Source organism: Podarcis filfolensis (genome assembly GCF_964270895.1).
Source record: "Podarcis filfolensis genome assembly, chromosome: 12".
Classification (NCBI taxonomy): Eukaryota; Metazoa; Chordata; class Lepidosauria; order Squamata; family Lacertidae; genus Podarcis; species Podarcis filfolensis.
Window position 1 is genome coordinate 50,018,476 of NC_139614.1, and position 25,599 is coordinate 50,044,074.

General features: G+C 44.9%; 1 protein-coding gene across 3 annotated transcripts in view; it reads right to left on the minus strand.

Annotated features, from left to right (window-relative positions):
* Nucleotides 1-24,713, minus strand: part of OXSR1 (oxidative stress responsive kinase 1) — a 91,125-nt gene extending 66,412 nt beyond the window's left edge. Inside the window, exons 1-2 of one of the 3 annotated variants that reach the window (XM_083579770.1) lie at nucleotides 24,402-24,713; nucleotides 4,221-4,333 (exon numbers count right to left, since the gene is read on the minus strand). In XM_083579770.1, the coding sequence (XP_083435896.1) occupies nucleotides 4,221-4,333; nucleotides 24,402-24,474 (186 nt within the window). In that variant the 5' untranslated portion in view covers nucleotides 24,475-24,713. Of the gene's footprint in view, nucleotides 1-4,220; nucleotides 4,334-7,056; nucleotides 7,172-8,608; nucleotides 8,718-24,401 lie in introns of those variants that run through there. The other 2 variants (XM_083579768.1, XM_083579769.1) reach the window with 2 other exon arrangements.
* Nucleotides 24,714-25,599: the final 886 nt, after the last annotated feature.

Sequence of the window (25,599 nt, forward strand, 5' to 3'; positions counted from 1 at the left end):
GAGATGGAGGGGATCAAAGCTTTTGCGCCTCCACCCACAACAAGACTTAACACACCCCAACACAAAATCTGCCTATGGTTTCCCCCCCCACACACACCTTTTGGTCTATTTGACCTCCCCAATACATTATTCTCTGCTCCACCCCCACCCCACCCCCCAGCACCACCAAGGTGGAAAGGCCAGGGCTTTTGATGTGGCACAAAAGCTAGGATTGTGTTGCCTAGAAACTGGATGGAATGTGTTGCAAGCTGGCAACTGGGCTTGGATTCCCCCCTCAATCAGCAGAATAAGCAAGGAGAGAAGCACTCAGAGTGCGCAAGAATGGCTGGGCTGTGGAAGAGGCACCAATTCGACCCCTCTCAATTCATCGCTCTCTCTCTCTCTTTCTAGAGTTAACTAGATTGCTCTATTAAGTTGGTGTTTCTTCAAGGCAGTGATTTCCCAAAAACAACGTCTTTAGAATGCATTAGGGCAGTCACTTGATTAAAGAAACCTTGGGTGACGAAGTGAGTCACCTGCTTACATCTGCACACGAGTTAAATTGAAGCCCGCACCACGTTAGAAGAATCATTCCTGCTCGTGTGTTTAATCAAGAGCACTGACCACCTGTAGTAGTTAAGTAGTACCTGCGTGTGTGTTTTTTAAAAACTTTAAGATCCATTGCTCAATCAATTATGCAAACGTTTCCAAGCAAACTATTTTTAATCAGTGTAACCAGGCAATTAAATGCCGCAGTGGAAAATTTTCCAGCACTTTATTTTCCCATGGAAAATGTTCCACTCCATAAATTCATTAATAATTATGAAAGGATGTCAGCTGCAAGTAAAAATTAGGCAAGCCAGGCAGTTTCAAAGTTTTAAGCATTGTTTACTAAACACAGGGCATCAGAATGTTGTTGTTGTTTTTAATTAAAACTCAAAATTTCCAATGCAAATTACTCTAATAAAATAAGGAAAGTTTCCTGGAAAACACTGGAGGCTAATTAACCATTCCATCATGCAGGGCAGTTTCTCTGGCCCAGCTGGCAAGAGCGGTGTGTTTAGAAGAGATATGTTTAAATACACTCACAGCAAACCAAGTGGCTTTGGGGAAGGCTGTTAAATGGGAATACTAAAAAGCAGGAGCAGTTAAGTAGTAGTGTGGAAACTTTGTCCATTCTTTGCCAAATACACCATAGCTGTCTGGTTGCTCAACAATAAAAATACTCTGCACACGCTCAAGATGGTGGCACCAATTTTCGTTCACATGTGCTGGGGATCAGGCTTAGCCCCAGCTCAAACTAAGTCCTGCAACAACCATTCTGCACCATCACGATTGCCAGATCTGGATTTCTTGGAGGCATCTATCCAGCCACTGCTGGAGAAAGAAAACTGGGCAGATCTTTTTTTTAAAATCTGCGTTTGTCTTGATTATTTCACCACTATCATCCATTATCAGGAGGAGGACTGGCTGGCTGGGAGAAGAGACCCAAGAAACTATTGAAGGTGGAAAATTCCCATCTTCCTGATCCTGACAGGGCGCAGCTTGGATGCAATATTAAAACTTTGTTTGTTATGCTTAAGTCACTAGGGGAAGAAAAGCGCAAGGCTCCTTCCCCCAACGAAAAGCCCGGTAAACAAAGCGCGACTGCCCATCAGGTCACCTAATTGGGACCTCTTGAGAAGAAAATGAAGCAATTCATTGCTGCCCCATTCATTAGCCAATGAAATAGGGGGCTGTTATGGAGGACTGGGTCAGCTGGAGATTAAATTATTTAATTAGGAGTTTTATCTGTGTTTTCTGCTGCAGAGCTTTCTGAATGGTTCTTTGAGCCCTGAGCTGGCAAGTGTCCAAGTTCCAACAGTATGTGTGACTACTTTAGCAGGAAGGGACTAAAGAGGAGGGGATGGAGCCGAATGGTACAACGGATGCAAAAGGCATTCAGACAGACAGGCTCGGCCTCTAGGTTTTGGGTGGCTGGGTGGGGGCAGCGTGGCTCTGGGCAAGCTGCTCTCAGCAGCCTCTCCATCAGTGGCATCGTGCCGCCCCGCCCCCCCTTACGGGCACCGCAAATGTGATTCATCTTTACGGGATCGAATCACTTCCCAAACCTGTATACACCTGAACCAGATCTGACCCGTGACAACTTACTTCACAGTTGCAGTGGAACTAAAGCCCACAAAACTGAGTGGTCTCACTCCCTGAGAGGCAGTGCAGGAAACACTTCACAGTCTGGGGGAAGGAATGTGTTCCTCCAGGCCCCTCCATTTGGTCTTGCAACCTTTCACAGGCCCTGTTCCACACTCTCAAGTGCTTTTTCCTGGCAGCAATGTGTCCTTAAAGGGTAATGGGGAACCCTGACCATTAGGTCCAGTCGTGACCGACTCTGGGGGTGTGGCGCTCATCTCGCTTTATTGGCCGAGGGAGCCGGCGTACAGCTTCCAGGTCATGTGGCCAGCATGACTAAGCCGCTTCTGGCGAACCAAAGCAGCGCACGGAAATGCCGTTTACCTTCCCGCCGGAGCGATACCTATTTATCTACTTGCACTTTGATGTGCTTTCGAACTGCTAAGTTGGCAGGAGCCGGGACAGAGCAACGGGAGCTCACCCCATCACGGGGATTCGAACCTCCGACCTTCTGATCGGCAAGTCCTAGGCTCTGTGGTTTAACCCACAGTGCCACCCGCGTCCCTTGAATTATGATAATATTCCTTACTTGCTAAGATGGGGTAGGGGCGCAGAACCCTTTTCCGTGGCTAGGATTAAGGCTGGGCAACATATCTATATATCGTCCGAAACCGATTTGAAGTCCATATCATGATAGCAGTTTCATAATTTTTTGTCCGGTAAATATATGGCAAATCATGGTTTGCGTGTGTGCGCTATGCAAAAATCATGATGCAGGGAAAACCGTGAAGCCGGCCAATGGCTCTACATAGCTCCATCCTTACTTCAGACATTGTGAAAGATCAGTATATTGTAATGTTTAGCTGGTGATATATCACAATGTTGAAAACCAGATATCGCCCAGCGCTCCTGTTCGCCTCTATATAATTCCATCTTTATTTCAGACTTCATGATATATCAGTATAATGCGATGTTTAGCTGGTGATATACAGTCGTACCATGGTTCTCAAAGGCCTTGGTACTCATACATTTTGGCTCCCGAACGCCGAAAACCCGGAAGTGTTTCAGTTTTCGAACGTTTTTCAGAAGCCAAACGTCCAATGTGGCTGTCGGCTCTTGTTTCCGGGTTGCCTGCGCCAATCAGAAGCCATGCCTTGGTTTTCAAACGTTTCGGAAGTCGAATGGACTTCCGGAACAGATTACGTTCTAGAACCAAGGTATGCCTATATTGTGATGCTGAAAACCTGGTATCGCCCAGCCCTAGTTTGGATGTAAGAGCCACATCCACTGCCATAATAATAATAATAATAATAATAATAATAATAATAATAATAATTTATTATTTATACCCCGTCCACTCTGGGTGGTTTCCAACAGAATATTAAAATGCAATAGTCTATTAAACATTAAAAGCTTCCCTAAACAGGGCTGCCTTTAGATGTCTTCTAAAAGTTTGGTAGTTATTTTTCTCTTTGACATCTGGTGGGAGGGCGTTCCACAGGGCGGGCGCCACTACTAAGAAGGCCCTCTGTCTGGTTCCCTGTAACTTGGCTTCTCGCAGCGAGGGAACCGCCAGAAGACCCTCGGCGCTGGCCCTCAGTGTCCAGGCAAAACGATGGGGGTGGAGACGCTCCTTCAGGTATACTGGGCCGAGGCCATGCCAGTGTTTGCCTCTGGCCACACACCCCCATGCCACACAGCCAATACAAGGCTGCTCATGATGGAAAGCGGCCCTCAACGTGAAAATGGTTTCCTACCACTGATCAAGTCGTCCCCCCCTCCATCCTTTTGTTTCCCGCAATTGTACAGCTTTCTCCTATGCAATCCAAGGGTGAAATCCTACCCACAAATCCAGAAAACCTACACACAGAGAGAGAGAGAGCAACCACAAGATTTTAACACTTTTTCAAATGTTGCTTACAGTCATGAGGTCTTCAACTTTTTCCTTAAAACAAAAACAAAAAACCCCCACAAAAACCCAGCACAGTCACAGAGAGTCTAGCAAATTGCCTGCACGGGGGGGGGGGGGGCGGGACTCCTCCGCCAACACAGAGCAACAGTGATTTATAGACCCTAAAATGAATTGTGGAAGAAGATGGATGGGATTTTTGTACCAGAAGCTCATCCATGCTGGTCTGGCATTTCTCAAGGTTGATCCGCTTGATTGCCACCTTTTCTTTCTTCGGACTACAATAGGCTGCTTGCACCACAGCTGTTGCTCCACTGCCTGGCAGAGAAAATACAGAAAAATACAAAGTTAGGAAGAAGCTGCTAAGGATGCTGCCGAAGTAGCATCTTTTTGCGAGGAGAGGTCTGAAATATTGACAACTACATTTTTGAATTCTATTAATTTATTAGATTTATGGGCCCTTCTTTCTTCCAAGGAGCTCAAGGTGGTGCGTGTGCTTCTCCCTCCCTGCAATTTATCCTCACAACAACCCTGTGAGGTAGGTCAGGCTGAGGTCTTCATGACAGAGTGGGAATTAGAACCCTGCCCTTCCAGGTCTTGGTCCAACACTCTTAGCCAATAAACCACACTGGTTTTCTTTGTTTAAATACATTCACAAATAGTGCTGCTTTTGAACACTGTTGGCATATTCAAATTGCATATTCTGCCCACAAACTTACAGGAACCCCATAGTCCTGCTTTAAAATAAAAGATTAAAAAAAAAGATAAATTACTAGCCTGCCAGTAACTCCACCCCTCTTGCAGATGCCAGTTGCACTTCTCTGATGGGCCCTCCATTTCTTCTCCAGTGGCCAGCTCAAATGTCAGCATGCAATTGCTTTTTCAGCTATGGCTACCAGGCCAGAATTTAAATCAGGCATGGGCAAACTCGGCCCTCCAGATGTTTTGGGACTACAGTTCCCATCACCCCTGTCCACTGGTCCTGTTAGCTAGGGATGATGGGAGTTGTAGTCCCAAAACACCTGGAGGGCTGAGTTTGCCCATGCCTGATTTAAATGCAAGGCTCCATATCTCACTTGCTCCCCACTACATCCATTCTTACCCGCCCCCCAACTATTAGGTTGCAGAGCAAACAAGGAGACTTGCTAGGGATGACCTTCTCCAAAGTATTAAAAAAAAAATAATGCAACAAGACACACATGTGAATTCTCACTTTGGCAGCGACTGTGGCACACCATGGATTTTCCAGACCAAACTTAAGGCGGATCGCCAGGCTGCCTTAAGAAAAACGTTAATAAAGGCATAGCTGCAATTCCTGGGATGGCTGAGCTGCTATGGAATTTAAATTGTAACATTCCTCAAGAGAGGCAGAGCAAGTTTGAAGGTATCACTACAGACACAGCATACCAAAACCACATAGCTAATAGCAAGAAGAGTGAAAGGTTACAATGAGGAGACAATGAGGAAGCTGTTGTGAGGCAAGGGACAGTTTTTTGAAAGGGGAGACAAAGCTTCCCAAAGTCTTCTCTCACACCCTTTTACAAGGCCAAGCTGACTTGACAACAGTTTTGCTGCTGAAGCTAACCAGTCCTGACTTATATATACTTCCCAGATGGTCACCACTTTAGCAAAGGAGACCAACACTGAGGCAATGCAATGCGCAAATCTCCCAATGCAAACTAACATGGGATTTGGCGTCCTCAGAACCTGAGTGGGGTTCCTAGCTCTCAGGACTGAAGCAAACACAAAGTCCAGAAACTTAAGTCAGAAAACCCCTAGCAACAGTCCTGCATGTTTCTCATCCCAACCATCAAAATATTTCTCTCCCTCTTGAACTTTCTGCTGCTGTATTCCCCTCTCCACCCCAAAACACTTCCAGCCCACCTTTATATCATTTGCACAACCTCAGGTCTTGAAAACTATTCATTTATTTTGCTCATTTTTATTCTGGACACAGGACTGAGAGTGGTTGCACTGGCTTTAAAGCTGTTTTGATCCATGCCTATTAGGAACGCTAGTATCTGAGAGATGACCTAGGTATACACACACCCCACAACATAACCCTCTACATGTGCCCCCTTGCTACTGACAGCTCTGGAAAGCAGCAAGTGAGAGAGTGACAAGAGCCCTATGCCTTTTGCCACGTGTGTTTATTTACTCGCAGCACTATTAACATGTTCAAATTAGATTTGCCATTTGAAAACGAGCAATTATATTCCTTCCTTTCCCTTCAGCCAGGCTCCCTCCTGGGCCAATTTAAAGGGCACCCAAACTATTCAGCGTTAATTCCCTGGGATGGAGGGAAAGCAATTCTGCCGTCCCATTTCCAGCACACAGCGACCAGATCAGAATGGTACACCATTCCTCCTTAATCGCCTGCAGCTGTCTTGATGGAAGATGCCATAATAAACGCTACGATCACTGTATCCACTTCTCATCTTACTGCGGCTCAATGCTTTTTTATTATTTTTATTATTAAACAGGAACTGCTGTAGTCAAAATGGGATCCCCATTCCTCCTTTGCCTCTGAACTGCCCCTTCTCCAAATATTAGTGGCCAGTTATAAATAATATTTTAATTGGCTAGTGTGCCACTACCCCAGCAGTTTTCAAAACTGTGTCACACTTCTCAATTGCCAAAAGATGTCCAGGCAATGAGCTGACAAACCTGCACCAGAATAAAACTACATTTGTAGTGGTCAGGACTGGATGAACACATCTGAGATTTACTAAACAGGAACTTGTGACCATATCTCATTGGGCTAAGAGAGAAAAATAATAGAGAACTTTGCCTTCTAAAAAATGCTATTAAAACAATAAATGCTGTTCCTTGCAGTGTAGCAGGTGGGCGGACGGGTTAGTCAAAAGCAATGGTTTAAGAGCCAACGTCTCTTTTCAATAAAGAGATTTAAGCAGCTGGGAGTCATTCAATCTACTTTTTCGGAGGGTTACGATATAAAATCATAAACCTGCAACTTCACGGCAAACCATGGCATAAAGCTAATTCCCAAATAACTTTGTAGAAGAGCTCCTTCCACATACCTGTACTGTGGCTACATATATCCAATAGGGCTGGGGGATATATCGTCCAAAACTGGTTTGAAGTCTGTAACCATTTCATCATTTTTGACCATGGCAACGTATCAAGACATATCACAGAGAAAGTATCTTTCAACTGAAATTAAGACGTTTTCATTTTTAATGACAGACCTCGCACAGATTCTAATATGCTAACATACTAGGACTCTGCTTATTGTGTTTCTAAATGCCACAGAAACCCAGCATATCCTTCAGGGATTTCAAGTTTTATGCCATTCTGAAGATACAGGAGCAGGTTAATCAGATTTGCGCCATTTTGCCAAGGCTCTCCAATCTCTCATACGTTTCCTTAGATGTAGGATAAAATCCTTCCAAAACTCTCTCCCCCCCCCCCAAGCAACAATTATCACTAAAGGTATTACACACTGTGTGGACTTTTCAATGAGTCAAACAACACTGGGGTGTTATTTTATGTCAATTTCTCCTCAACTTTGGTCCCGAGAACTGCAAGCCTCTTGTAAAGTTTCCATATTTCAGCTGACAGTGACACAAATCTCTCCCTCTGTCTTGTCACAACATATGTGTCATTGTGCCACACTGTTAAGAAATAATATGCGTCGCATTATTTCTTAACAGTATGTGACTGGAAGAAACGCACACTGATTTGTGTTGGGGGCGGGAAGGAATTCCTGAAGAAATTTCTCAACCCTTCATTCTCTCAATGAGTCGCTTTCCGCATGCGCAGAAGAGAAAATGCTTCTTTGTAAATGTTTTCCAGGACTGGCCCTCAACTCACTCCCCGCTTCTCTACAATCCTCATTTAGCCCTCTGCCCTTAATTTTTGAAAGGGCGGAAATTTCATCTCTCGGGCTGAAGGCCCTTCCGCCCCATCCAAGATGGCTGCCGCCATTTTATAGCCATGACTTCAGAGAAACAGGACAATAAAACGCCACATGACCTCTCACTTTCCCTAGCTTCGCTGTCGGTATTACTCAAATTCCTGACCATGATTCTAGGCTGGTCTTCCCCAACCTGGCACCCTTCAGGTGTTGTCGAACTATAATTCCCATGCTGGCTGGGGCTGAGGGGGGTTGGAGTCCAACAACGTCCAAACGGCGCCATGTTGAGGAAGGCTCTCTTCTAGAAGTTTCCCTTCTATGCTCACCCACTTCCATTAAGTGGAGTTTCAAAATATCAAACACACACTTCATGGTAACCATAGTTTAAAACCATCAGGGCCAGAAGCCTTGAAGTATTTTTAATACACATATTGCTTTATTTTTGCTGAATTGATTCCATAAGCTCTTCAACAGTCCACTCTTAATTATGGGTTATTTAAGCCATGTTATTTAAGATGTGTAAACATGATAATGTCTTTACAGCCCTCCTCAAAGGATCTTGGGAACCCCTCACAGATCTACGATTCCCAGCACCCCCTAAACTACAGTTTCCAGGGATCTTTGAGGCGGGTTGTGCTTTAACTGTGCCTTAAACGTATGGTGTGCAGGCAGCCTAAGAAACTGTTAACATGGCTGCTTTTTAAAATAGAAATCACCTCGCCCTGAGGAGCACAGAGAAAAAGCAGAAGCCTCCTGGTGAGCTGCCATTAGCCAGCTCCCAAGAGTGGCTCCTGCCTTCCCCAATTTCCACCACAGAAGCTTTTGAAGAGCTCTCTTTGCCCTGAGGGAATAGAAGAAACAGATACCGGCTTCGTTTAAAAACAAAAACATTTGTCTTTTCGATTTGACATTCTTGTAACAATGACCATCAATAAACCTCTTTGTAAGGTCCGCGTGAAAAGCAGAATAAAAAGCTTATGAAATAATATGGCTATTCTAATGGCACCTTTGTGGGGTGTTATTAATATGCCAGCATATATTGCGCAGTTTTCTTTATTGCTCATAGCCAGTGCATTATGTACTTTTCTTGACGGGGGGAACCGACTCTTTCCAAAAGCAATTTGCCAGCATATGAGCTAATAATTTTCCTGGCCTGTCACAAGCTGCAAAATGTTTGGGTTTAGTACACAAGTATTTCAAAATATGATGCAAGAGTTCTACTGCCTAATTTCCTTTACTAGATTCAGCTGTTATACATCAATCCTGTTATTTTTTTCATTAGCGATTCTTCTCTTCCAAATAATGCTAGTTTTCCCAGTTCTTCCGACTAGTCAAATACGTTGCTGTAGGAAAATAAGAGCAGCTCTGTTAGATTCAACTTCGCTGAATGCCCCGAGTTCTAGTATTATACAAGGAAGAGAAAAATTATACCCTATCTGCTTTCTCTACACCCGTGCATCACTTTTTACACCTCTATCATGCCCCCTGCTTTACTTGTCTTCTTTCCAAACTCAAAGACACCCCGAATTTCCTCAGCACTGCCTCCCTAAGTAGTACCTTGCTTCCATCCTATTTCGTTTTTTTAAAAAACACATCCACATGCCTGATAACTGTTTTAAAAAATGCAATTACACCTAATGATTTTGGTCATGTTTCACATAAATTAAACCACCAGTTGAAGTATTAATGACCTAGCAGGTTAAGGAAGGGGAGAGATTAAATAAACCCACCAGATATAATAACTATTTCCTGAATGGACAACGTATTGCATATAGAAACATATAAGTAAAGACTTGCATGGAGGGAAGGCAATTCATAGAATTGTCTCCACAAGTCTCCAAAGGTTGCAAACCCTTACACTGCATAGCAGATATTAAATATATTAATATAGATTTCACTTTACGTCAAATAAGAACAAGCAGAAGGAAAGGCGTAATATATTAGTTCAAGCTTACTCACTAACTCCCGCCTCTAATGTGCAGGTTTCTGAAGTATCAGTCAATGAAGTTCTTCTCTGTATTCCCTTGTGCAATAGCCTCAATTTGATTAATTGATCAGAGAGCTGAACCATTTCCTCTTCACATCTACCAATTGCTATTTTAATTCCAGAGAGATAGCTGTGCTAGTCTGCAGCAATTTAGGCCCGATTCAAATGATGCACTTACCCGATGGCTCCCCCACAGCAAGAGAAAATTAATAATAGAATAACAGAATTGTAGAGTCGGAAGAGACCCAAAGATCCATCCCCCTCCAATGCAGGAATCACAGCTAAATAATCCCTGACAGATGGCAATCAAACGTCTTCTTGGTCACCTCCAAGGAAGGAGGGCCCATGGCCGTCTGAGGAAGTCTGTTCCACCGTCAAGCAGCTCCTACCGTCAGAAAGTTCTGTACAGTGGTACCCTAATTCTCAAACTTAATCCGTTCCTGAAGTCCATTCCAAAACCAAAGCGTTCCAAAACCAAGGCATGCTTTCCCATAGAAAGTAATGCAAAATGGATTAATCCGTTCCAGACTTCTAAAAACAACCCCTAAAACAGCAACTTAACATGAATTTTACTATCTAACAAGACCACTGGTCCATAAAATGAAAGCAATAAACAATGTACTGCAGTCACACAATCAATCAATCAGTCAATCAATCAGTAGCTGAACTGGGTTCCGCACAGTCACAAAAACAAAAGAGCCACAAAAACGCAAAATAAATGGAAAAAATAGACAGACCTCAGTGTAACACCCAAAACGGTAGTGTGGCACTCAAATTGGAAGTGTAACACTCAAAACGGAGCATGTTCAGCTTCCAAAAAACGTTCGCAAACCGGAACACTTACTTCCAGGTTTGCAGTGTTTGGGTTCCAACTTGTTTTTAGTACCAAGGCGTTTGAGGTACCACTGTAGTTGGAACCCCCTTTCTTGTAATTTGAATCCATTGCTTCAGGTCCTACCTCTGGAGCAGCAGAAAACAAACTTGCTCCATTTCCCTTGTGACAGCCCTTTAGACATTTGAAGGTGGCTACGATATCACCTTTCAGTCTTCTCTTCTCCAGGCTAAACATACCCACCTCCCTTCTCCACATGCCTAAGACTTATGTACCCTCCCTCTGCTTCCCAACTACCCAACATGCTGCTCCACCACGATGCTACAGGCTTAATGTATCAATAGGACACACAAAATCCACCATGTGCAGGCCCAGGATGATTCCCGGATATCAATCTGCTGTTCAGGCTCACGTACATTGGGTTTTCACACAATGCTCTACACAAAAGTGGGACAGGACCACTGGGGCAAAAAAGGTCATTTTGTGGGAGTGATCAACAAGAGTATCATTGCATTTTGGCCGAAAGCAAGGCCCTGTGGCACCTTAAAGGTTAAAAAATGTGTATTTAGCTCATGGGCATCCCACAGGCCACTGTAAGGACAGGATATTGGACTAGATCAGCCTCTAGACTGGTCTAGCAGGGTTCTCGGTCAGTCTAAGGGTACAGTCTAAACTCTAAAGGAACATGAAGCAATGGCCACATTAAAGCTAAGCAAGCCTGTGTTTTGCCAGCACCTTGTTGAGTGACTACCTGGGAACCCCATGTCGTATTTGGTTCCATGGTAAAAGGGAGACAGCATATAAATGTAAGCAATTACAATGGAATCTTGGACTTGAAAGCATAAGCCTGCTGATTTTAGCTATAGAGTAAGGCTTCTTATATTTTTGACATAAGCTGATGAGTGAGAATCTCAACCAAACATGGCGGCCAATCTGATATGCTGTACAAAACATGAATGAGTGTGCCTCGATTCTTGGTAGGGACTATGCATGCCAACCGCACCAACTCAATTCAAAATCCATCAATACAAAGGCAGCAACAGTATGACAAGGAAGAATTCTGTGAGAGTGTGAAATACGTAGGCAGGGGCAATCTGGTAAGCATCATTCACGTGGGGCTGCGTCCAACAGAGTCACTCAGCAGACAGTGCGGCTTCTGTTAGCATATAGGGAGGGAAACCTTCTCAACTATGTGGTGATAAGAGTTTATTGGTTTATTTGTTTCCGTCTTTACTTTTATTATCATTTCCCTTTGTAATTGCAGCCTGTATAGTGGTAGCACAATATTTGAGATTAGTAACAGCAAATTTGATACGGGAGGGGTATTCTCATATTTGGTTGGTGGCCCTTATGTAAAAACTTGTCAATTGAGGGAAAGGAAGAGTTCTCGGAGGGAAAAAGTCTTATGTGAAATGGTTTAGTTTTATTAAATATTTTTCGGTCAAAGAGGGTGATTGGCTTCCTCCATCAACTCGTACTGCTTTATTATTACAGGCTGGCTGAGTTAATTATTTTCCCTTCTTGTTATGCTTGGCTAGTTAATTACATAAAAGACAGCTCCTTTTATTGCTTCACTGAGTGTTTATTTGTTCATGTGTTTACGTATTGTATATTTGCGGGAGATTTTCTGCTGTCTGCTTGTTTTGGTCTTACGTTTGCTGTAACCAAGTGTATAGGTGTATATGCTCCGGGTTTTTGTTGTCTGTATTTCTTTGATATGGAAAGCCTTGACAAACTGTTCCTAAAAAACAAAACAACAAAGGTACTTTGTGGCGAGAAAAGAAGACAAAAACATACACGGGAGCACAGTAGCTACTGGCCATGATGATTAAACAAAACCTCCTGGCTCAAAAGCAGTGTATCTCTTAAATACTGGGAGCTGGGGAGGTTATTGCTTTCATATCCTGGTTGTGGGCTTCCCAGATGCACCTTGCCGGTCACCGTGAGGAACAGAAGGCTGGTGCAAATTGACATTCTTGTGTTCATTTACAGCAGAGATCTGCTGCAAGGACATTGAAAGAAGGGAAATGACTACATGGAGAATGCTGAAATGCATATGGACAGATCATCCAGTTAGAGATGCAGCACACAGAACGCACACATCTGGTATTTATGCCGCTACATCAAGAAGCAAATCTTACTCATTGAGTAACCGAAGGAAACAAGTCTTGATCAAATAAGATTAAGCAACACAAAGCCACAAATCTCATGACAGTAGCTAAAGATTGTTAGTCACTGAATTAAAAAATAATAATGTTAATGCTTTATGTCCTTTTAATTGGCACGAATAGCTGTCTTGATTTCAAGAAAGCAAAGAAAAGAATGCCAGATCATAAAATCCTTGCAATTTTCTTGGTGCTAAAGCATGGAAAGTCTCTGCTGCTCCAGCAACTGGCGTCCTTTGTTGCTCAACTGCATGGCACTCCATAGGCAAAGCATCAATATGGTTGAGGTGGTGCACTAGCTAAAAAGATCCCTCCCAGCTCCACTCACAGGCAAGACAGTTCCATCTCAGGCTACAGCTGGTCTGGCTATTCTAGCTTGTACCAGAGCAGCTCAGGCACCTTGCTTCCCTCCCTTGCAATACTTCATTCAGCTCTGATTCTGGAAACCTTAAAGCAAAGCAGCCCTAACTTCACCACAAAGGAGAAATATGAACCCAACTAAAATGCAGTGTTACATATCCAGAGCTGTGCTCACAAGTTTCAAGTGCTCAAGCAAAATAATGATTCTACCTGTGATGTAAACTTAAATTCTGCAAATTTATTATAATGTATTCTACCTTTTGAATTATTTTGTGCATTTCTGCCTTGCTATTTCTTTGTAAAGGTCAAAGAAATATGCAGAATTTTAACAACTTCTTGCTGCTATTGTTTTTTAAGGAAGTTAAAAATTCAGGTCTTTGATCTGCACAAACAATAACTTTCTAAAGTCGTCAAAGCTGGTATCACTCCGTGCTGCTACTCAAGTGCAACAGCCAGGCCATTCAGTAAAGGGTTAAGTGGTTCTGAAGGAACCTGACCTAAGAAAGGTAAAATTATTTTCTCCCCGTATCAGACACTGTCCTTGCTCAGTTTGTTATCATGAAAGTAGTACATATGGGGAGATCAAGATTTGAATCCTGCCTCAACTGCGAAGATTCATTGGGTGACCTTAGGCCAATGAACCTAATCTACCCCATAGGGCTACAGTAAAGGTAAAATGGGCTGTAGGCAGTGTTCAAAATTACCCAGCCGCATTCTGCACCTGACTGTCGTCCACTTGCGACTTGACATCTTCGCCATCTGGCGGTGTGTGCCTGGCAATCATTGGATCTTGACTGTTTTCACACACTAATATCACATCCTGCAGAATTCTATCAGCTATATTGTATCTGTAGAATGAATTTTAGGGATCAAAATGCTTTTTCTGTGCAGCCTGAGCAGGAGGAGTAAACAATGTTATAGTTAATTGTAGCTTGTCTCCACTTACCCCACTGCCCTGCTCATATTCTCCAATATATTGTGAAGGATATTCTTACGCTATGAATGGTCTGTGTCAGCATTAAGAAAAGCAGGTCAGAATAAGCAAATATATATGCAGACTGTCCCTGGATCAAGTGACTTTTCTTTTGAAGTTCTCAAAGTTGTCCTATGAACTAGCCAGATGTTAAACTAATCATCAATCACAGTCAGCGCACCATTTGAAAAATAAGACTTTAGAGCTGCCTTGTCCAAAATGGCAACTAGACTTTCCATTTTGGCAACTGCAACCTTGCTTTAAGGAGCCATTTGGCACCTAACTTATATATTTGAGTTTCTAACACTGGTTGAACGAAATCATGTATGTTTCCACCTGGTCAACAGTAAAAATCATCATCATCATCATCATATTTTGAGTCCAATATTACATTTTGCACTCACTGACTCGTGCGTGTGTGTGTGTGTGTGTTGCACACTGCCCAAATGCATTCATTCACACTAAACCATGGCTGGCAAACTAAGGCCCGGGGGCCGGCCCAATTGTCTTCTAAATCTGGCCAGCCGACGGTCCGGGAATCAGAGTGTTTTTACATGACACCGGTCTTGAAAGACCTACCTACATTGGCTCCCAGTACGTTTCCAAGCACAATTCAATGTGTTGGTGTTGACCTTTAAAGCCCTAAACAGCCTCGGCCCAGTATACTTGAAGGAGCATCTCCACCCACATCATTCTGCCTGGATGCTGAGGTCCAGTGCCGAGGGCCTTCTGGCGGTTTCCTCATTGCGAGAAGCAAAGCTACAGGGAACCAGGCAGAGGGCCTTCTCGGTGGTGGTGCCCACCCTGTGGAATGCTCTCCCACCAGATGTCAAGGAAATAAACAACTATCTGACTTTTAGAAGACATCTGAATGCAGCCCTCTTTAGGGAAGCTGTTAATGTTTAGCAGACCACTGTATTTTAATACTTTGTTGGAAGCCGCCCAGAGTGGCTGGGGAAACCCAGCCAGATGGGCGGGGTACAAATAATAAATTACTACTACTATTATTAGTAGTAGTAGTAGTAGTAGTAGTAGTAGTAGTAGTAGAATGTGCCCTTTTATTTAAAATGCATCTCTGGGTTATCTGTGGGGCATAGGAATTCGTTCCTCCCCCCCAAAAAAAATATATATAGTCCGGCCCCCCCAAAAGGTCTGAGGGACAGTGGACCGGCTCCCTGCTGAAAAGGTTTGCTGACCCCCTGCACTAAACCATACAGGGAAAGGAATAGACGCAACCCTGGCTATAATCTTTGCCTCCACCAACAGCTGCTGTCTTCACATGCAGAGGATCTCCAATCTAAGTCCACAGAGACGCTGCAGCTGTTAGTCACTCCAGGCTAATCCCAGATCATGACACAGATATAATGCATACCTTGTAAATGGAATGAATCAGAGCCGTGCTGAGTAATAGATTTTTTCCTCTTTTGGGCCCTAGATAAAGCAAGGACATTTCACAAGGGGATTTCCTCTCTCTCTCTCTTTAAAGCATTCAGCAAACAGCGGTGGCAGGATGGCACAATGCCCACTAGAGTAACTCAAAGAGTTTTTCGTGGGTGGTTTTCAGGCAAAGAATCAGCATGAGGAAGTGTTTTTTTAACCCAAAAAAAGGAGGGGAGGGGAGAAACCACGAAGTAGTTTCCTATTAAAAGTGTTTTGTATCAATGTGATTTGGAGCAACATTAGCAGTTTGCCAACTTAAAGGTAGCCGATTCTCCGTTTGCATACTGGTGCAAGGTTTAAGGTCTTTCACCAAGAACTCCAATATGACAACTCAAAGATTCCGCCCCCCCCCCAAAAAAAACAACTACAGTGGTACCTCGGGTTACATATGCTTCAGGTTACAGACTCTGCTAACCCAGAAACAGTGCTTCAGGTTAAGAACTTTGCTTCAGGATAAGAACAGAAATTGTGCTCCGGCGGCGCGGCGGCAGCAGCAGGCCCCATTAGCTAAAGTGGTGCTTCAGGTTAAGAACAGTTTCAGGTTAAGAATGGACCTCTGGAACGAATTAAGTACTTAACCCAAGGTACCACTGTACAAGCTGCAGGACAAGGATGGGAGGGAGGCACGAAGCGGTGAGTGGGTAGAGTGAAAGTGGTTTTCTCTCCCCACCCCCCCACAAATAACTGAGCATAACAAAAAGACAGTGGAGGGGGAAAGAAACACAACACCCAGGAGTGCAGGTTTCCTAGAAAATTCTGAAAGGCAAAACTGGTAATTTCTAGAACTAAGCTGGTAATTTCTAGAACCGTGGTGCTCAAGCCATTTTCTCTGAGCTTCAGAGCAAAAGATTGCTTGGGCCACACTGAGTTTTTTTATTGATAGGAAATACATTGGAAAACAAAAAAATCTGAGTTTCTAACGCTGTCTCCTACCACACCCTTTGAGAACCACTTGCCTTAGAGTGTTGTCCAATTCAGTCAGGTTATTTTACTTGTCAGAGCAAAACCATTTGGAACTGCCAAGCTTGCGTAATATTTCCAATTAGCATCCATTCATTGTTACTAACAAAATTACAAAATGGAAAAAGACCTGGGAATTTTTCTGCCCTATCTCACCCGCAAGATCCATGACCTCTCACCTTTCCTCCTATGATTTACACGAGTTCTTTGCAGAGCTTTTAGTCACAGCCTGCAACGGTTGAGTATTTCAGTGCTTTCAGGAATTCGAGGGTCAAGAAGGGAGGGGGGAGAAGGTAAGAAGGACGAAAATAAGAACAAGCCCATTCTTCTCGCCCAATTGTCAACATGTGTTTTAACACGTAGTCCAAAATCCTGAAGCAATCTTTGAAGACCAGCAGCCAGTTGCAAGGGAGACAGTCTACAGGAGAAATAAATTAATATGATTCTTCCCCTACTAATTATTTCATTACCCTTCATTACATAAAAAAGAGCAAACACACACCAAAATAATCAGTCCCGATTCAGACTCCTTATCCCTACTATGTAACCAACATGTAAAGGTAAAGGGACCCCTGACCATTAGGTCCAGTCGTGGCCGACTCTGGGGTTGCGCCACTCATCTCGCTTTATTGGCCGAGGGAGCTGGCGTACAGCTTCTGGGTCATGTGGCCAGCATGACTAAGCCACTTCTGGCGAACCAGAGCAGCGCATGGAAATGCCGTTTACCTTCCCGCCGGAGCAGTACCTATTTATCTACTTGCACTTTGATGTGCTTTCGAACTGCTAGGTTGGCAGGAGCAGGGACCGAGCAACGGGAGCTCACCCCGTCGCGGGGATTCAAACTGCTGACCTTCTGATTGGTAAGTCCTAGGCTCTATAGTTTAACCCAGAGCGCCACCCGTGTCCCAACATGACAAATGTTTAAATGGACAAACGTTTCTACATCTCTGCAATTCCAACCTATGCACTTTGCTATAGCTGAAGGACGCCATCGCTGGATTCTGTATGGGGACAGAGCTTGTCCATGGGGGGGGGGGGGGCGGTGCGGAATATGCCTGAAAATTTACCTAGCTACTTATTTGTCTGACCCATTTATGAGGACCTAAGAGCAGCCTTGTCCAAAGATTTAAATCTATCAGTTGAAAGACTTACGGGGCACTTGATTAACTTTTCTTAGGGGGGGACACTTCTGAAAAGGCGCCCTGCTTTGCCTTCAGAGCAGCATTTTATATATATTACATTTAAATCTCATAACTAATATCTCTATTCTTTTCCTATTTTGTAACGTTTCATATATTTCTCCTTGCAAAACTTATTGTAGTCCTACTAGCGTAATTTGTTGATTACAATTGCTCTTCAAATAGTTCATATACTTCTTCCAGTCTTCCGTAAATCTCTGGTCCTGCAGGTTTCGAATCCTTCCTGTCATTTTATCCAATTCTGCATAGTCCATTAATTTTATCTGCCATTCTTCTTTCATCAGAATTTCTTCTTGCTTCCGTTTCTGGGCTAACAATACTCTTGCCGCTGTTGTTGCATATAAAAACAATTTGACATCCTGCCTATTAATATCTTGACCTGTAATACCAAGTAAAAATGCTTCTGGTTTTTTAAAAAAATGTATATTTCAACATCTTTTTCATCTCATTATAAATCATTTCCCAGAAGTTCTTTACCAGAGCAGCATTTTTAAGGAGGGAAGTTTGTGGGGACGACAAGTCAAATTCTTCAGTGGAACAATTTTGTATTTGACAGAATGCCCAGTTTTAATCACAATTTTTACTGGGTAATAGTACATTTTGCTTTGTTTCACGCATCTTGTTTTGTAATGGCTTCAGCTACACAAATAAAACTAAAGGAAACTAAAGGAAATAGGCCCCAACTTAGCAGCAACCACTTACGACCAAACTACACATTACATGGGACATGCAAGCTACCACCAGCCAAGGCATCTTCAGTAGAACTTAGCTGAAGCAGCCAAGCCATCCAATCCCAATCAGGTTTCCCTGCCTCCCGCTCCACTTCATTTGACCCCCCTTGCAGGCAGCGGAGAAGCAGAGCATTGGCATCACACTGTACGCCTTTCCTAACCAATGATGGCATCATAAAGCTCAGCATCTTTGCATCAGACACTGGCTCCAGGGGACTTGGTCCCTTTTCATACTGTGAAGCTGTCTGTGCAAGCCTGCAACATTCATGTCAGAGACCAACTATGCTTAAACAGAAGCAGACCTCTTTGGCAGGTTTGTGCTCCTACTTCCCTATTACAGTACGGACAGCATTTGATCCAAAGCAATTTCCAGAAGAGCAGTATCTTGTCTTGTCTGGCTCCAAGTTTTCTCAACCTAACTCACAGACATGGTGCAGCTGTCCAACACAGATCTGGGAACGAAGGCGTTTGAAAGCTGCTGGAAAAGGAACATTTAAGTGCTCTTTTCCCTTCTTCTAAAATTTGAACCGATAGGTTCTTTTTCCTCTTCCTCCCCACCGCACCTCTTAAATGAGTCATGTTACTTGTGATTGCTGTAGAAGCCAGACAAAGGGCACCAGCCCTATTCACCTGCTGCTGCCTCCACTAAAAATAAACAGCATGGATTGGACAGCAGGCGCACACATGCAAACTCCAGACCATCACCTGAGGAACAGGACAGACAGATAGCAGAGCAACGGTCTCAGTGGTGGAGTTTGACCTTTAAGTGACTCATTTGCTTATGAGAGCCTGCCAGGGCTGACACCCCAACGCTCAGCCACGATGCGCATGGGAGCTTTTTCTGAATGATGAAAACGGGACAGTTAACTTGTCAAACTACTAGCCCAACTGAATGTAACACAATTCCTTATCTCCAAGGTATTGATCACATAAACATGGCAGCCAGGAGAGGGTTTGCAGTCACTCACTATTTTACAGGGGAAAGAGACAAAGTGGGTGCCATGGGACAGCCTACTGAGGAACCAACCAACAATATTGGTTCAGAATTCAGAAGTCTTCAAAGGAGAGGCTGTGTCACCAGTATTTTCCAAGAGGCAATTCTTCCACAGCTCTGATGCATAACAGCAGCTACCATAGTCCAACAAACCAATAGGTGGGCTTGGAATGCCCCATCTGTCCTCAAGATACCTCCAAGAAATGTAAAGACCTCCAACACTGACATGGATGAAGACTCTCGCAATGAGGGTGGTTCCATCCCTGACCTTTCCTGGAAAGCCATCTTCTAGGACAAGGATAGTCAAGAGAATACTCCCCAGATGTTGAAAGACTCCAACTCCCATCAACCTCAGCCAGCAATGGCCAGGAATTATAAGAGTTGCAGTCCAACAATATCTGGAGAGCACTATGTTGGCTACCCATGCTCACAAGCCTAATGTGCTTGCCACACACTGCTCTCATGGGCCTTCCATTGTCTTCACTTCCCATCTCCCCTGCCTTCACATTCTACTGGATTTTTGCATGCACCCTCTTACAGCACCATTCATCACCATCACCCTGTCTATTCCCTTCTGGCGCTGTAATCAGCTACCATCCCCATACTTCACCCTGCTGCATCTTTCCCAGAGATCTCACCAAAGTGCCTGTTGATTCTCTTGGACCTCTCAGTGGCTTTTGATACCATCAATCACAGTATCTGTGATTGCCTGGTTTGGGGCCCAGTGGCCCTACATGGCAATGATGGTGCTCTCACTTGGATGGTTGACTCAAGAAATTATTACTCTGGGGGATTATTGCCCTGACCTATCTCAGTTATGCCATGGGGTTCAACAGGGCTCCATTTTATCCCCCGGGCTATCTAACACCTACCTGAAACCACTGGGAGAGGTCACGAGGGGTGGGGGCTGGTGTGTCACCAATATGCGGGTGACACCCAGCTCTATATCTCCTTTTCATCTAATCCAGGTAACTCAGTGGGTGTTCTGAACCACAGCTTTGGCATGGAAATGGAATGAATGACAGCCAGTGAATGGAGCCTCAATCCTGGGCAAGGCAGAGGAGCTGTTAGTGCAGCCTTTGCCAAGTTGATCTCAAGAAGCGGAACTAGTGGGTGGTTCATCTGCTCATTTAATGGTTAGCATTCTGCTCCATCCATCCAAAGAGGAGGTTTGACAACTGGGGATGCTATTCGATTCAGCACAGTCACTTTCATCAGCTTTGGCAGACAGGCCAACTGCAATTTTAGTTGGGCAGAGATAGCCTTACAATGGTTAACGAGGTTCTGGTAACCTCCTAGTGGGTTATTACAGCAACACAGTGATATGCATGGGGCTGCCTTTGAAAATGGGTCTGGAAACTTCAACAGGCCTAGAGTGTGGGGCACCAGGGTTATCGTAATTGGGGCTGGCAGGTATGATCACATCACACCAGGCTCCGTGACCTGCACTGGCTTCCAGTCAGGGATATGGGACGGAAAAATCTCATGGGGAAAATTCCATCTTATATGTTCGTTTGTAACAAAGAAGAGATGCCAACTGCAAATAAAAAAATTACCGTATTTTTCGCTCTATAAGACACACCAGACCACAAGACGCACCAGACCACAAGACGCACCTAGTTTTTGGAGGAGGAAAACAAGGGAAAAAAATATTCTGGATCTCAGAAGCCAGAACAGCAAGTGGGATCGCTGCGCAGTGAAAGCAGCGATCGCTCTTGCTGTTCTGGCTTCTGGGATAGCTGCGCAGCCTACATTCACTCCATAAGACACACACACATTTCCCCTTACTTTTTAGGAGGGAAAAGGTGAGTCTTATAGAGCAAAAAATATGGTAGGCAAGCAGGGCAGTTTCAGAAAAGTTCGGCTTTTTAAAACAACGCGAGTGGAACGAACACGCTGAATCAGATCACTCTGGTGGGCATTGTAACATTTCCCAATGCAAACTGAAAATGTTGATAAAAATTCACAGTAGAATTTTACAATTCACAGCTTTCTGGAAAACCCACACCCTTAATTTCCAAGCCCAATTCAAAGCACCCTTAAAGCCTCCAACAGCTTGTGACTAGCTTGGATCACTTCCAGTCAGGTATCCCTCTCTGGCCCTTAAGAATAGATCTTCAGCAGATGTGCTTCTCCAGGTTTCCATCCTAATGAGTCAAGGTGAGAGGTCACCAGGAGGAGGGCCTTTTGCAGTGTTGGCACCCCAGTTGCATATTATTTTTCTTAGAGAGGCTCATCCGATACTTCTGTTATGGTCTTTCCAGTGCCAACTAAACATCTGTTTTTTGGTTTTTTAAAAAAATCCCATATCTTTAAATTATATAGTTTTGAGGAGGGGACATTTCAGATCATTGGCACTAATCCATGCTGGGCTTCAGGATGCTTTTATAAAATTGTTTAGATTGCTTTGTGTCCAATCACTTTTTTAGACTGACTTTGCTGATTCTGATAAAACCAGAGGACTTGGTTGATGAGCAGTACAGAGGTGTCACAAATACATAGCAAACTTCCTTGCACTTGGGACTAGGGCTTCCTTTAGCTTTGGGCACCAACTCTATGGACCCACCATCCATTCCAAGGTCACAAGCACTGATGTCCTCCCAATGAACTCACACCCCAAGGCGGGGGAGAAGAGTCACCACACAAGAGCAGGTGTCAAGATGAAGGGCGACAAACACTGTATCAGCAATGCATTATGAATTTGCAAGGCTGCACCAACACTAAAATGGTTACTTTGCAAGCCCACAATGACTTCCACAATGCAACAGACCCTCCAATCTCCCAGCAGCTAACACCTCCTCAAGAGTTTTGACCTCTTCCTGAGTGTTACAGATGCACCTCCGAGCGCTGAAATGCGAGAGCGTCTGTTACAGCAAACTAAAGAGGCAAAGAGGAAATATAAAAAATGAAAATTCTATTGTGCACCTTGTATCTCCACAGCTCCAGCAAGAGAAAGTTTGACGGAGAGCAAGGATCCAGTTACAAAAACCTTAAACGATAGCAGAGCCACACCCCCAGAGCTTTCAAACCACAGGTATTCAAACCACCTCATCCCTCGAGCATCATTAACAGGGAGAGTAGCTGCAGGCCTGCAGATACCTACAACCCAGTATAAAGTCGCAACACATCATTCCCTTCGGAGAAGACAGAGATCCCAGGAAACCCTACAGCGCTAACACCAACAGATATCATCTGTAGAGCTTTGTACAGGAACACACACATGCAGGAGTAGGTGTACTGAACTGGTAGCATGTAACTATAGCTGTGTGCCTACAAAATAAGATCCAGGTATTTGAATTGTGTACAAAATGGGGTGCATACAATGGTATTATGCATGAGAACACTCCACTCAAGTGCTCCTTCACCTCCAAATCAGGCACAGATTTATTACATTTATATCCCACCTTTCCACCAAAGAACCCAAGGAGTCATATATGGTTCTGCTCTCCCCCTTTTATATTCACAACAACCCTGTGAGGTGGGTTAGGCTAAGAGATGGTGACTGGCCCAGGGTTAGCCAGTGAGCTTCAAGGCTGAATATGGATTTAAGCCCTGATCTCTCAGGTCCACGGTAATCACTTCAGCACACTCCAAATTCCACAGAATCTCATACATCTACCACAGCCAAGCAGCTCAGGGCACACATGTTCACGCATGCACAAACACCTTAGCCCCAACTTCGCATGAGAAAGCATGACTCTCCCACCTAGCAAGCTCTACAATATTTTGAAAAGCAAGAATGCCAATACTGAAGCTTTCCCCAGATGCAACTGACATACACCATGAGCTCCCGGGAGACACACATGGTCCTCCAGATGAATGAAAAAAAGGCATCCAGAAAACTATTATTTCCGGAACTGGGTCACCCGCCAGCACCAAAGCACACGTGCGGCAGGCGCAACACATGCAAGGCCCCCACCTCCAAAGCACCACCATCCAGCACCACCCACACAGCTCCAAGAAAGAGGCTTGCCTGTCACCACTAAGAGCTGCCAGACACACATCCTGACATATATACACAACCTGCACACGCCCGTAAGCACACAATGCCCACTCTGTGCTTTTCGTTGCATGAACATGACACATGCAATTCCCTACATTAATTTGGTTCTTTCCGGGCTGCAATCCAGAGCACTATTCACAACCCCTTTGACCTCAGCAAGACTTGTAGCCAGAAAAGGACATTTAAGATAGGAGTCAAGGTGTGCTATACATATATTTATACACACACACATGTATATATGTGTGTGTATATATATACACACACACATACATACATACATACACACATACAGTACACATCACAGATATAATTTCCACTCCGCAAGCACGACATATAAGGTGCCCACAATGCTTGGCTCAGAAGTGTTTCCTCCCCAGGGCAGAGGACTCCGTTTCACAAGGGAGGCAACCCTGTCGACACAAAACAGTCACTGTAAACCCATCTGGGCCCTTTGGCCCAAGATTTTAGGAAAAGAGCGGAGCAGAGAAAGTGTCAGATGCCCTGAGACAGACCTGGAGAGGCCAGCCCTTCCCAGACCCACGCACTCCCAAGTGCACACGCGAAAATGCCAGGCAGAGGCACACCCCCTTGTGCTCCTCTCCTCCAGCTGAAAGGCAGGATTAAATGCTGCACACGGGAGTCCCAACACAGAGAGAGAGAGAGGGAGAGGGAGGAAAGCAACTCCTAGGCACACACACACACACACACGGTGCAAAAGTGCAGCCCCCCTAGAAAATGCAAGATCCACCCTCCTCTTCCTTGCATTTTGGCCACGCCAGGCCTAGCTGGAGAGATCTGGGGAGGGAGCAGCACCCCCGCCGGCCTCCTCGCCCTTCCCACCCCCCAAGTGCCCGGCCCCACTCACCGATCACCTCCTGCAGCTCGTAATCATCCTTGTTGATGGACCAGGGCAGGGAGCTGGAGTCTTCAGCAGCCATGGCACCAGCAGCTGCTTCCCCCAGCACAGGCAAAAAGGAAAAAGGGAAGGCTGGCAGGCCTGGCCCCCAAAGGCAGGGAAGTGGGGAGAGAAGGGGGGAGGGAGAAGGAGACCGGAGCCTGCCTTGAGTTTTCCCACGCACAGCAGCCTGCCTCCTGCTCCCGCTTCCCTCCTCCTAACAGGGGCCAAACTTAGCCTGCTCTTCCCACCTGCCCATGCCCAGAAGCGCGCGGTGACGTCACCCCGCACGGCGCGCGTCTCCCTCACGAGGTGGGGGGGACGCCGACGCCATCTTGAGCGTGGCGTCCGCTTGATTAGTCGCTTACAGTATCTTATGAAACAAAGGCATGACTTTAGGTTGTGTGGGGGCTTTTTTCCTGATATATATAAATATATGTATATACTCCACGAACGGGCCCACCGACTCCCGTTCTCCCGCCCGGCGCTGGGTTGTACCACGAGTGCGGAAAGGAGGCTGAGGCGATGGGCGCCGCACCCAAGATGGCGGAAGGCGCATTCTTCGTCTTCGCTCGTCTCGAACGAGCCGGGAAGGAACCCCGCCCCTGTGGGGCTGGGCGGCGCTGATTGGTGAGTGGGCGAGGTGGGGATGGATATCCTGCCGGGCATTGGCTTGCTTGGGTGTCCGTCACGCTTCGTTCCCGCCTTTGTCCCTTGGCAGGACTTGGTTGCTGGGGAGGAGAACTGAGATGAGCAGGGGAGGGTTTGGCTTCATGTTGCCTTTTGCTGGGAAGGAGGAAGAGTTGAGCTGGGTTGGGTAGGAATGCAAAGCATCTGCCAAGCTAGGAACTGTAGCTCGGAAGTTCTCCGATTTTTGCTCAGTATTTCAAATGCTGCCACTTGGGCAAAGGTGTCTCTGAGCATGCACAGAGTGCTTTTCTCATTTAAAAAAAAAATCTCTGTAAAAGGGAAGCCTGTTGAATGTGCATAGCTTCTCCCTGTTGTATTGTAACCCTGTTTTCTATCTCCTTTTCTCCATGCAAACTTCATTGTGTGCAGAAAATAATTTGCAGAGCTTTGAACAACATCTGCTAAGACTTCCATTAAAAGTCTGGCGTTTGGCACAAGCCTAGTTTTCAGGTGTCTCTTCATGCCAAGAGACCTGTTC